This window comes from Astyanax mexicanus, chromosome 13 (genome assembly GCF_023375975.1).
Source record: "Astyanax mexicanus isolate ESR-SI-001 chromosome 13, AstMex3_surface, whole genome shotgun sequence".
Lineage (NCBI taxonomy): Eukaryota > Metazoa > Chordata > Actinopteri > Characiformes > Acestrorhamphidae > Astyanax > Astyanax mexicanus.
This window is the reverse complement of record NC_064420.1, coordinates 8465454-8477731: the sequence shown is the minus strand read 5'-3', so window position 1 is coordinate 8477731 and position 12278 is coordinate 8465454. Positions and strand designations below refer to the sequence as shown.

Sequence of the window (12278 nt, the reverse complement as noted above, 5' to 3'; positions counted from 1 at the left end):
CCCCTTGAGAGGGTCCTCCTCGGGCGAGCGGGAGCGCTGAGAACGCCGCTGCCGTCTTTTCCTCCTCCGGCGCCGGCTAGCTGAGGAGTTGAGAGGAGGCTGCTCCTCCAGCACGCCGCGAGAAAGGGAGGTGCGGCGGATCGCCAATCTGGAACCCAGGTAGACGCCACTCGCTGCATCCATAGTTCGGTCGGTTCTTCTGTCAGGGTGCGTGAAGGAGGGACGAGGAGAGCGGATGCAAATGCGAGTGTATTTATTATACAGATAACAAAAGACAAAAATAAACAAATAAACAGAAACTAAACTGAAAACAAGAAACATGAGACACAGAGACGCAACCACAACAGGCTAACAAAGCACAAGAACCGACACGAGGGAAAGGGAGCACGGACTATAAATAGTGTAACACACACGGGAAACAGAGAACACCTGGGGCTAAGGGGCGGAGTTACAAATGATACACAGGTGAGGACAAGAAACACTGAGGAGCACGGATCACGTGGGAGACACACTCACAGGCACAAGCAGAGACAGGCACAGAAAAAGGTAAATAAACACAGAAACACGAGAACAGACAGGGACCACGTGACAGTAGAAGAAAACTGATAACGAGAGTCATCATTTAACAGCAATAAACAAGGGTCCTTGCACAGTGTTATATTTGCAAAAAAACTTACTTTACAGACCACATCTTTCCAATCTTTTCAATTATTGGACAGTCCCAGACCATATGAAGAAAGGAACTAATTATTAATTGACAGTATTTGACATTAATAACTTTAACAACATTAACATTAATAACTACATTTTAATGCTTGAGAACGATGTAAGTATTTTTTTTTCCTTGTCCCACATGTGCTCCTTTTTTGGCAGGCTTCCAAATGGCATTTTTTTTAGCAGGACAAAGCTCACCTATACACATCAAGGGGACGATAGCTTCAGCAACCTATGAGTGCAGAGTATGATCTAAAGCTGCAGATAAAAAATGTGCCGCAGGATTCCATACAGAATCTGTATACCTCCATATCCAACTGTATCTCATCTTGTATCCAGGCTGTATCGGCTGAACAGTGTAATATAGCCTTCTTAACTCCTTAATAATTATTAATTAATGTGCGATGTGTCTAAACGCAGCTGAATGCTAAATGAATAACAATATAAAATATGTAAAACCCTTTTTAATATGTATTTTATCATAATTCTTATATGTCTTATTTTAACAGAAAAGAAGATGCAAATAAAAAAAATGTTTAGGTAGAGATTAGTGGAGGAGAATGGAGGAGAGTAGGGGTCCCAGTAGAAGGAGGAGGCTTAGATTAACCCCCTCAGCTCCGTTACACAGATCCGAGTTACAGCAGCTCACACCTCCGGAGATACCATCTGCAAGAATACTCGATGCAGGAGAAACGCAGTAACTCCTACTGGCACAACCTTTCACCGTCATTCTCACACCACCAGCATCAGCTAACACACACACACACACAAAGAGAGAGAGAGAGAGAAAGCAGTTAAATCCTGCATAAGTATTTAAAGTAACTACTGTATATGTTTTTGTATAGTAACACTTAAAATAACAGCTTGGTTGTTAATTTTCAGATTATTTCCTTAATGTTTCTGAATAAGAAACTGCAATTCATCTAGTTTTTTACAGTTTTGTAAATTCTTAATGCTTTGTGTAAAGGTGTGACAGGTGTTCCTAAGCACTTCCTGTGTTATTACACGGGGTTGGTTTAAGGCTGATTCATACTTTGGTGTAATGTTGGGGGTAACATGGTACAAAGTAAAGCATTACAGTTCAAATTAAAGATGGGACGATCGATCGGCAGTGTATCGGTATCGGCTGATTTTCAGCCAAAACACGGTGTCAGCGATCGGCCGATATTCCTCTGATTTTAGCGGATCTGATTCAGGAGTTTATGGTTAAGCAGTTTATCAGAGCTGTGAGTGGATGGCCGATGAAACTGCTCACTTACAAGAAGCTGCAGTTCCTCATCCAACCACTAGTCGGCGCTGCAGCAGCAGAACAAGCCCCGCTCTCTACACTCAGTCAGTGCTACAGCCCAGCCACGGGCTACAGGGTTCAGCTGAGCCAGTCTGGAGCGTTTTTCAGTTTTCTTAAGTTCATCTGTGTAGGATCAATGCGCCACGTAGTGAGTGATCCCACTAACGGGATAATACAGCTCTCTACAGTTCATCTTTTAGCCCAACCAACTAACAGCAGCAGTTTTAGAGCAGCCGTCACAGAGTCACTGCTCAGATTACATTACAAACAGGTCAATTAGCGCGCTGCTAACCTCAGAATTATAACTACACGGTTTAGTGGTTAGACTGTTAAAGGCCACTGAAGACTATTAAAGGCTATAGGAGGTTATTGAAAGGGTTATTGGGGGCAGAAATCAGTACAGGCAGGTTAGATAAGTGATTCATTCACGTCCTCGTCCCTCGCTGCAGTGAAACTGTGACTACACTTTTTTCGTGCTGTACTGTTTATAAACATCATAAAAACAGATTTCGTTCTTTCCAACTATTTGTGAATTACGTCAAAGGTCTGTTTTATTGCTGTAATGTTACTTACTAAAAAATATGGATTTTAAATCAGGTCCGCGCTCTTAATTACAGTTAATGATGGCGGAGAAAGTCAGGCTGGATTTTTTTTGCCCAATCTAAGCTCTAGCTTGAGCGTTAGCAAACGTTACTGTTGTTCTTATTAAAATATTGTATTATTATCTATATATTCACAGTAAATGAGATATTTTAAGCAGTAAGCTGACTTAGGAAAACAGGCTGAGGCGGCTAATGTTACACATTCCTGCGGTATTGACATATAAATATAAAAATTCTGGTGTCTAATAAATATTTAAATTTATTTATTATAACTTATAATGGTATCTCTACTAAAAAGCGTTTATTTTGGTCAGTAACACTCTTCTGTTCATTTTCTATCAGTGTAAATGACCAGTGTTTGCTTAGGTGTGGATGTAATTAGGGGAATCTGTACCAGGTTTGCCTGGCACCTGTGTGGCATTAATGTGGCATTTGGCCCCGCCCAAGATCGGTATCAGCGATCGGCCAATCGAGATGAAAGACGATCGGCGATCACATTCGGCCCCAAAAACACTGATTGGTCCATCTCTAGTTAAAATAATTTTAATCACATTACAATTCCTAACTTGTTTTTCTATTAAAATATTATTTTTAAAGCAATTTAAAGCAAAGAAAATTGTGGAGATATTCTTTTAAACTGTTTTAAATTATAAAAATTTAAGTAAAAAAAAAAAATATTAGTGTGAAGTGCAGTATTCCTGCCTAGACCTGTGTAGACATGTGCCTGAATGCAGCTTTTATATTATTATATTATATTTTATTATATTATTAAAATGTATCATTATAGTCTCACATAAAAATAAAATGAATGCAACCTATCAGAATGGTTTGTTTTGTGTTCAGATGCCCAATAAGGAAAATAAAGGCATGGGAGCTTATTTTAATCAGGTAGAAAGATGAGAGTTAACTTAATGTATGCAATTAACTACTTAATGTAGTGTATAAAATATTTTAAATATTGCTAATGCATAATATATGTTCTTTATCTGCCCACAGGATGTCTGAAATGAGCAAAAATATTAATTTAGCTTTAAAAAAAGATGTATTATAGAAAGAAATAATTTTGAGATAAAAAATGAATATTTTATTGCATAGAGCATTTTTACCTGTGCCGCTGATGCAGTGATCTTCATCGCCTTCGCAGCTCACACTTCCTGTACATATGTCATCAACACAGGTGTAGCACTTCCTCCCGTTTAGAGACTTTTTTGTTAAAGCTTTATAGATAAACAGATTAAGGAGGAGATTCATCATCAGGCCACACTCACAACCTTAATATTTATCGTGTGTTTGTGTTTGGAAATAGGGCTGTTGGATATAGTTACCTGGGACTGACTGGCTGTTGCAGAGGTCAGTACTGCAGCATCTGGAGTTGACGGTCGTCCTCACAACACCCAGGTTCAGACTGCCTGTTATACACTGCCCTGCATTTGCTGCACAGCCCTTCCTAACAACCTCCTGCTTTACACCAGCTGAGGACCACAGGACAGGATAATTCAGTATAATACAGTAAAACAGGTAGAGGTAGAAAAGGCAAAGGTTTAACAAACACACTTCATTACTTTGAAACATTTAAACCCCCTATAAACCAGGGGTGTCCAAACTTTTTTGTTGGGGGCCAGAAGGAGAAATATATTTGAAGTCACAGGCCAAAGACTGATTACTTCCATTTACAAACCATTTTACTTTACTAACTATCTTTATCTTTGACAATGTTGTGTAAACTAAGATTTTTCAAATTGATGTTTCATTTCTTGATGTCTTTTAATAATAAACTCCTTAATTACAGCAACTTTTAGACTCATTTGCCCTTTTTCTGCGCTGCAACGGTGCACTCTCTTCGCTTTTAGACCCTTTGGCCCATTTTCTCCGCTTTAAGACTCTTTAGCGTTTTTCTGCGCTAGAAATGCGCACTCTCTCCGCTTTTAGACTCTTTGGCCCGTTTTTCTGCGCTAGAACTGCTAGAACGCACACCCTCTCCACTTTTAGACTCTTTAGCCATTTTTTTTGCGTTAGAAATGCGCACTCTCTCCGCTTTTAGACTCTTTGGCCGTTTTTTTGCACTAGAAATGCGGACTCTCTCCGCTTTTACATTCTTTGGCCCGTTTTCTGCGCTAAAACTGCACACTCTCTCCGCTTTTAGACTCTTTGGCCCGTTTTTCTGCGCTAGAACTGCTAGAACGCACACCTTCTCCACTTTTAGACTCTTTAGCCATTTTTTTTGCGTTAGAAATGCGCACTCTCTCCGCTTTTAGACTCTTTGGCCGTTTTTTTGCGCTAGAAATGCGGACTCTCTCCGCTTTTACACTCTTTGGCCCGTTTTCTGCGCTAAAACTGCGCACTCTCTCCGCTTTTAGACTCTTTGGCCCGTTTTTCTGCGCTAGAACTGCTAGAACGCACACCCTCTCCGCTTTTAGACTCTTTGGCCGTTTATTTTTTGCGCTAGAAATGCGAACCCTCTACACTTTTAGACTCTTTAGCGTTTTTCTGCGCTAGAAATGCACACTCTCTCCGCTTTTAGACTCTTTGGTCGTTTTTTTGCACTAGAAGTGCGCACTCTCTCCGCTTTTAGACTCTTTGGCCTTTTTTTCGCGCTAAACCTGAGCACTCTCTCCGCTTTTAGACTCTTTGACCGTTTTTTACGCTAGACATGCGCACTCTCTCCGCTTTTAGACTATTTGGCCGTTTTTTTGCGCTAGAAATGCGCACCTTCTCCGCTTTTAGACTCTTTGGCCTGTTTTTCTGCGCTAAAACTTCACTCTTGGCGCTTTTATACTCTTTGGCCCAATTCTGACACCTAGCGTTCAAACTTTGAATCTCACATTTCTAAAATACCTCGCGGGCCGGTCCAAAAAGGAAATGGGTCGCAAATGGCCCGCGGGCCGTAGTTTGGACACCCCTGCTATAAACTAAAAGTAAAAAAGTCTAAACAAAATAAGAACTATCAGTGGCGTGCAGTGAATATAGTGGGTTCCCCTTCTGCAACCACCCCCCATACCCCCCAGAAGAAAGAGAAGGGGCACGCAGTCACATGGGGGCAGAAGCCATTTTAAAAAGCTTTGATTGGTTAAAACTGCAGTCAGTCAGATAAGAGTCCTGTAGCAACTGAAAAACGCAGACTAATGCTTTGAATTCATGATACAAGTCTACAAGCTGGGACTGAGTTTCTTGGTATTGACATATAACATGTTATAAACACAGCTATTAATGCATTATAATCACAGTTCGTGATGCATAATAAACACGGCTATGATGTTTATATTTTCATAGAGAATTATAGAGTTTTATAAACATGTATAGCCATGTTTATAATGTTGCCTTGTGAATGCATTATAATGTGTTATGAATATGTTTATAGAGTCTTATAGAGATGGCATTCATAGAAAGTGTTACCGATGTTTTTGACTGTTGGTTTAAGCTTAAAATATTGAGTTGGATTCAAGACTCAAAAATCTAGTGCAGCAAGTTGCCTTGAAAGTTTGTGATTTTTCCACAGTAGTGTGCGTGTCATATATACAGACTGAGATTAATTTACTTACCAAAGTACGTTGCGGTGTTCACGCTGACACACTGATCTGGACAGTGTCTCTCCTTTTTTGTGCAGGTTCCAGACAGCCCTGACGTACACTCATAACACTTCAATCCTGGCGCTGGAGGACAGTGAGAATCCGACACAGAGAAAAAAATAAAAAAACATAAAACAAAGAAAAACTCCATCAGGCAACATTCTGTGACGTCCTCATATAATAATATATAAAAACACAAGATAAGAACAGGTTGTTCTGAAAATGTATGGATATAGCAATACTGGCACAAGTCTTTAGCACTTAATAAACTGAAATAAATTCCCTACTTCTAAAACCTTTCAAAATGCTGAATATCATATTTCATACCTTCTGGAAAAAACAGGCAGATGAGTAACAGGGTGACCTGCAGCTTCATTGTTGGTGGGTTTGAGAGGTTGGAGAAGTTGAAGGAGGTTGGCAAAGGAATGTGATGAAAGCAGGACTGGCTTTGTTTTAATCTGACACTGAAAGGGGTGTGGCTATTTTTTTTTTTTATTGGCAAACAAGAAACTTCATAGATAAGGAAAGGGGTGCCCAAACTTTTTTTGTTGGGGGCCAGAAGGAGAAATATATTTGAAGTCATGGGCCACAGACTCTGTAATAAAACAAATAATGAAATATACCACTTTAAATAATACTTTTTTCCTGATTATTTCATTTACACACCATTTTACTTGACTTACTATCTTTATCTATCTTTGACAGTGTTGTGTTAACTAAGATTTTTCAAAATGATGTTTAATTTCATGATGACTCTTAATATTAAACTTTTAGACTCTTGCCCTGTTTTTCTGTGCTAGAAATGCGCACTCTCTCTGCTTTTAGACTCTTTGCCCCGTTTTTCTGCGCTAGAAATGCGCACCCTCTCCGCTTTTAGACTCTTTGCCCTGTTTTTCTGCGCTAGAAATGCGCACCCTCTCTGCTTTTAGACTCTTTGCCCCGTTTTTCTGCGCTAGAAATGCGCACCCTCTCCGCTTTTAGACTCTTTGCCCCGTTTTTCTGCGCTAGAAATGCGCACCCTCTCCGCTTTTAGACTCTTTGGCCCCATTTTCTGCGCTAGAAATGCGCACCCTCTCCGCTTTTAGACTCTTTGGCCCCATTTTCTGTGCTAGAAATGCGCAACCTCTCCGCTTTTAGACTCTTTGCCCTGTTTTTCTGCGATAGAAATGCGCACCCTCTCCGCTTTTAAACTCTTTGCTCCGTTTTTCTGCACTAGAAATGCGCACCCTCTCCGCTTTTAGACTCTTTGGCCCGTTCCTGACACCTAGCGTTCAAACTTTGAATCTCACATTATAAAAACCTGCTTAACAGCGGGCCACCTTTCATTGTATTTCTAAAATACCTCGCAGGCTGCTCCACAAAGGGAAACGGGCCTCAAATGGCCCGTGGGCCGTAGTTTGGACACCCCTGTTTTAGGAGTTAACAAGTTAAAGTTAAACAAGGTGTTCAAATACTCATTACTTATTGTGTCAACTTCATGCACTGAGCGTTTAAAACAACTTAAGTGTTTAATTTGTCCTTTTTTTTTAAAAAATCATCTGTTTAGTCAAATAAACTAACAATTCATATTCAATTTAACACACACTTTCAATTTCATAAAACTTTAGTAACATTCACATAACTTATCATTTTAAGTTAACCAGTTTTTTGCTCCTTGTTATTATTAATTGCTATGCATCGGTTAAAAAGTGTTTAGCCCCGGAGTATTCTTATTAGCTGGAAGTCTTGTGCCCCTCCTTCTCATTCACTCTGGCTGAGAGATGTAGATTTTTTCTTCCGCCTAGAGAAGATCAAGTTTAGTTTAAGGGGCTCTGTGAAAATGTTTTATAGGTGCTGGTTGCCTTTTTTAGACTTTTTCAAGTCCCTTTCACAACTTCCAGTGGACAACCTACCTAGTCCCCCCCCCCCCCCCCTTAAATAATTTATTTATTGATTTATTTATTTTATTATTTATTTATTTATTTATTTATTTATTATTATTATTATTATTACTTTAATTATTATTATTATTATTGTTGTTGTTTTTATTACTGATAGTCTTTTTTGTTGCTGTATTGGCATCATCTTTACTTTGTGTGCATCATTATTTCAGTTTTTCTGCTTTTGATGGTGTTTGTAAAAATCTGCAATAAAGAGAATTGTAAAAAAAAAAAAAGAGTGTTTAGCCCAATGTGCCCACGGTTATAAAGTTGTAAAAAGTACTCCAGTCTTTTCTAACTTGCTGCTTATCACTCTACCTCTCTGCATTTTCAAATCTTCCCACTTTCCTTTTTTTTAACCAATAACTTAAAAACATAAGTTGAATAAACTTGTCCAAATTTGAATAACTCACAGGAAGTTAAGACAAATGTTTTTTAAAGTTATTTTTATTTAAAATGAAGGAATTTGAGTTCAATATCCTAAACTTGTCATGGCAATTGGAATTGAAAAGAACAAATGAGTTCACATAACTTAATGTGGCTGTGATGTTTTACAGTGTGGAGCCTTTCTAATTGTCCAACATCACAATGTAAAAAATTGCTGATTCACGTTATATAAAAAAGGCAAAAAACAAAAGCAACGACCAGAGTGAGAACTAAAACTTCAATCCAACTTAAACTGAGAATTAACCCTGACGTGTCTATTCTGTTCAGTCTGATTTAGTTCAGTTTATGATTGTATTGGATCATTGAAATTAAGCTTCTGTATGGGATTATAACACTTCAATTCTACGTCCAGCTCCTAACTCAGCTCCACCACCCCACCCCCACCCGTGCTGGATAGGTTTTATGAACTCAAACATCCTTCCTTATCTTGTGCAACAGGGAGCATTATACTTGTTTTGAATAACAGAAGCGTTTGCACAGGAGGAGCGATGTGCAGCGATGTGTTAAAAACAGTCTAATATGAAGCGTAAGGCTTTTAAATGTTATATTCTGGATGTTTTAAGGATGGATGGTGCGTACTTTTAACTTAAATCTTCAAGTGTATGTGTGAAGTGTTAGCTAGCTACAGCAGACACGAGGCTGGATGCTATTTCTCACTGCTTTCTATCTTGTACATCCAGGTATACTTTTTATTGCTGCATAAGTTTGAAGTACTCAGCTCGTTTGACCAGTTTTCATGATTTAAATATGTTTCACATTAAAATACATTAAACAGTTGGTATTAAAAAGTGAATTAATTAAAAATAGTATATATAATGTTAAGTTAAAAAGTTAAGTTAAAAGTTAAATAAGTAGTATTGCACATATTCCAGTGTATTTCTATATTTTTATATCAGAATCTTGTTTTAGTGTATCTATGAAGTGAATTTGTCAAATATGTATTATAAGTAGTCATTTTCATACTAAAATATTAAAAATACTATGAATGAAATTATTTTATATATTTTCCTATTGGCTATGTCTGTCATTTTTGTACATTTTCTTATTTTCATTGATAAGTGATAATTGGATATGTAACTATACTGCAATTGTGCTGTTGAATTCTCTTAAACTCTCTAAAATAACATGTACTATGTCAGTTGGCTGAGAGCACTGCTGGAGAGAGTGATTTGTGCAGCCAGACATGAGGCTGGATGCTATTTCTCACAGCTTTCTTGGATCTTGTACATCCAAAACGCTCTGTGGCTGCCTATGCACTTGAGTTCCGCACTATAGCAGCTAGCAGCGGCTGGAATGAACCAGCTCTGCTAAACGTTTTTCACAATGGCCTCCACCCTGAAATGGACAAGGAACTCGCATGCAGAGTCATGTGATTGGGTGAGTCATTGTAGTCCACGTGTGGTGCATTCTGGGTACTGTAGTTCAGTGACTGAAGAGTGCAGGAAGAGCTGAGTGCGAGGGAGACAGAAGCGCTATCAGCGCCAGACGTGATATACACAGGTTCATGTGGATCAGGCGCAGCAGTGCTGCTGGGGTTTTTAAACATTAAACACTCACTGTCCATTTGTTTAGACACTACTACTGGTCTTGATGTTCAACCTTGTAGGCTATCAACAAACTGCAGAGCTGTTGGAATGGTCCACCACCCTTTAATAACTGCTGTTGTTGTCCTGTGGAAGTACTGACTACTGGAAAACAATATGCTTATAACTATATGTATTATAAATACACCATCAACTGCCATTTCGGTCTTTTATAAAATACACTTTCTTTTCTAGTGGAAAAGCGCAATTCTATTTTCACGACTCACTCTTATGTCTGTCTGACTTTCTTTCTAGATTTGCAAGCTGTTTCCTGACTTTCTCTCCTGCTCCCTGGATACCATGCCAGGTTCAACCAAAGAAATGTTGGCTGTAAACGCTGCAAGCTTTGTGGAGCTCCTCAGCCCCAGAAAGTAAAAATTGCAGTGTGCAAAAAAATTACATTTCAAAGGAGTGGGCCCAAAAGATGTTAAGTGGCAGGAATACCTCAAAGCTGATTAATTCTGCAAATCTTTTGGTAGGTTAACTAATATTGATGATGGCATAGAATATTTGAATATGTTGTTTTTTTGTAGTAGTAACAACAAAACTATTGTTTCCTTCAGCTCCACAAGTTTAAGTTGGGAAGAGGAAGGTTTGGCAGAAGTCCAATTTTGGTGCGGATGTTTTTGTGTACTCACCAGTTGCTTGCATACAATGGATTAAAAGTTTCTATAGTGTTTGTTTGCTTGTTTTTTTCTTTACTTAGTGGCTCTTAATCCAGAATCTAGCTCTTCAAATACTGCAGAGAAGCAAAGCTCTTCAAATCCTCCTGCAGACAACTTCAGCTCTTCAAATGTTTCTCCAGTTCCTCAGATGCTCGTATGAAGACTGCCAACACTTAAGATTCTTCTCATCCTCCTACATATACCTTAATCCTTACTCTTGTTACACCTGAACAAGATCAACTTTCTGCTGGAGTGTACAGCGCTGGACCCAAGGTTCCGGACCCTACCACAATTAGACCATGAGCAGAGCAATGCTGTTTTCATGAGCGTACATCAGAAGACAAAACAGCTGCAGCAAAATAAGGTATATGTCACTTTAAATAGCTTTTTTACTATCGTATGTGTAACAATATTTCCAATAATGTGTGTGTGTGGCTTAAGCTTAATACCAATGTTTCTGCATTTTAAAGACCGCTGCAGATGACAGGACAGAAGAGGCAACCACCAGTGGAGCTCACTATCCCACACATGGAGGTCAGAGCCTGCATCAAAAAAAAGTCTGCACTTGAAAATCTGCTAGGGGACTCTTTATCTTCAGAGACAGAACAGTCAAACAGGTCACAGATCGAGGGAGAAATTGAACAGTAAAGAAGTGAGGCCTCTATCTCACTCAGAAGCTGCCCTCTGAAGTGGTGGAAAGAAAACTGCACTCAGTATCCTTTGTTGTCTCAACTTGCCAAAGCATATATCTCTCTATCCCTGCTACCTCTGTCCCAAGTGAGCGTGTCTTTTCAACTGCTGGAGACATAGTTAGTGCCCAAAGGTCTCAACTGCTTCCAGAAAATGTAGACATGCTGATATTCTTGAAGTAGAACATGACTGTTTCATAAAGAGTTGTACTAATCTGCTGCTAAATCTCACAGCGAGGGAGCAGCACACTGCCTCTTCTCCACGTGCCGCAAAACCAGCAAGCTGATTGGCTTGATTGGTTTGCACTTATTGTCTGCACTATTGTTTTACATATTTAAAAATCTCGTCTCGTTCTCGTGAACCCAGTATCGTCTCGTTCTCGTGAACCCAGTATCGTCTCTCGTCTCGTCTCGTGAGATGAGTGTCTCGTCACACTCCTACTTTCAATCCTTTAAAATAGGACTAACTGATCAAGCGAAGTGGTCTTATACATGCTACTATAAAATGACTATAAAATGTTATTTTTAAATCATATTTTATCATATGCATCTACCATACATTACAAACTGTGCATTAGTGGTTCTCAAACTTTTTAGTTTAAGTACCAACTATTATCAGGCCAAAACTTCCACTTACCACCTATGTATCTCCTCACAGAACCACAGTTCACTCACTGTGTGTGTGTGTGTGTGTGATAAAAAAAAAAATAGTCGTATTTGACGCACTCATTTTAAGCAACTGATTCTAACAACCTTGAGAAACCTTCTGATTACATCTTGGAAAATCAGAGAGGGATTTTACCAC

At 39.0% G+C, this 12278-nt stretch overlaps 1 protein-coding gene and 1 long non-coding RNA gene across 2 annotated transcripts; one reads left to right on the top strand and one right to left on the bottom strand.

Moving 5' to 3' along the window:
- Positions 1–690: 690 nt before the first annotated feature.
- LOC103028006 (urokinase plasminogen activator surface receptor-like) lies at positions 691–6613 on the bottom strand. The gene is made up of 5 exons (XM_007240761.4): positions 6498–6613; positions 6144–6254; positions 3930–4076; positions 3711–3821; positions 691–1464 (listed from the first exon to the last, which is right to left on the bottom strand). The coding sequence occupies exons 1-5, from the start codon at positions 6544–6546 to the stop codon at positions 1262–1264; spliced, it is 621 nt and encodes a 206-aa protein (XP_007240823.3). The 5' UTR covers positions 6547–6613; the 3' UTR covers positions 691–1261.
- A 3776-nt stretch (positions 6614–10389) lies between these two features.
- Positions 10390–11843, top strand: LOC111189486 (uncharacterized). Its single transcript, XR_002648753.2, has 3 exons — positions 10390–10594; positions 10683–11148; positions 11255–11843. It is a non-coding gene; the product is annotated as an uncharacterized LOC111189486 (long non-coding RNA).
- Positions 11844–12278: the final 435 nt, after the last annotated feature.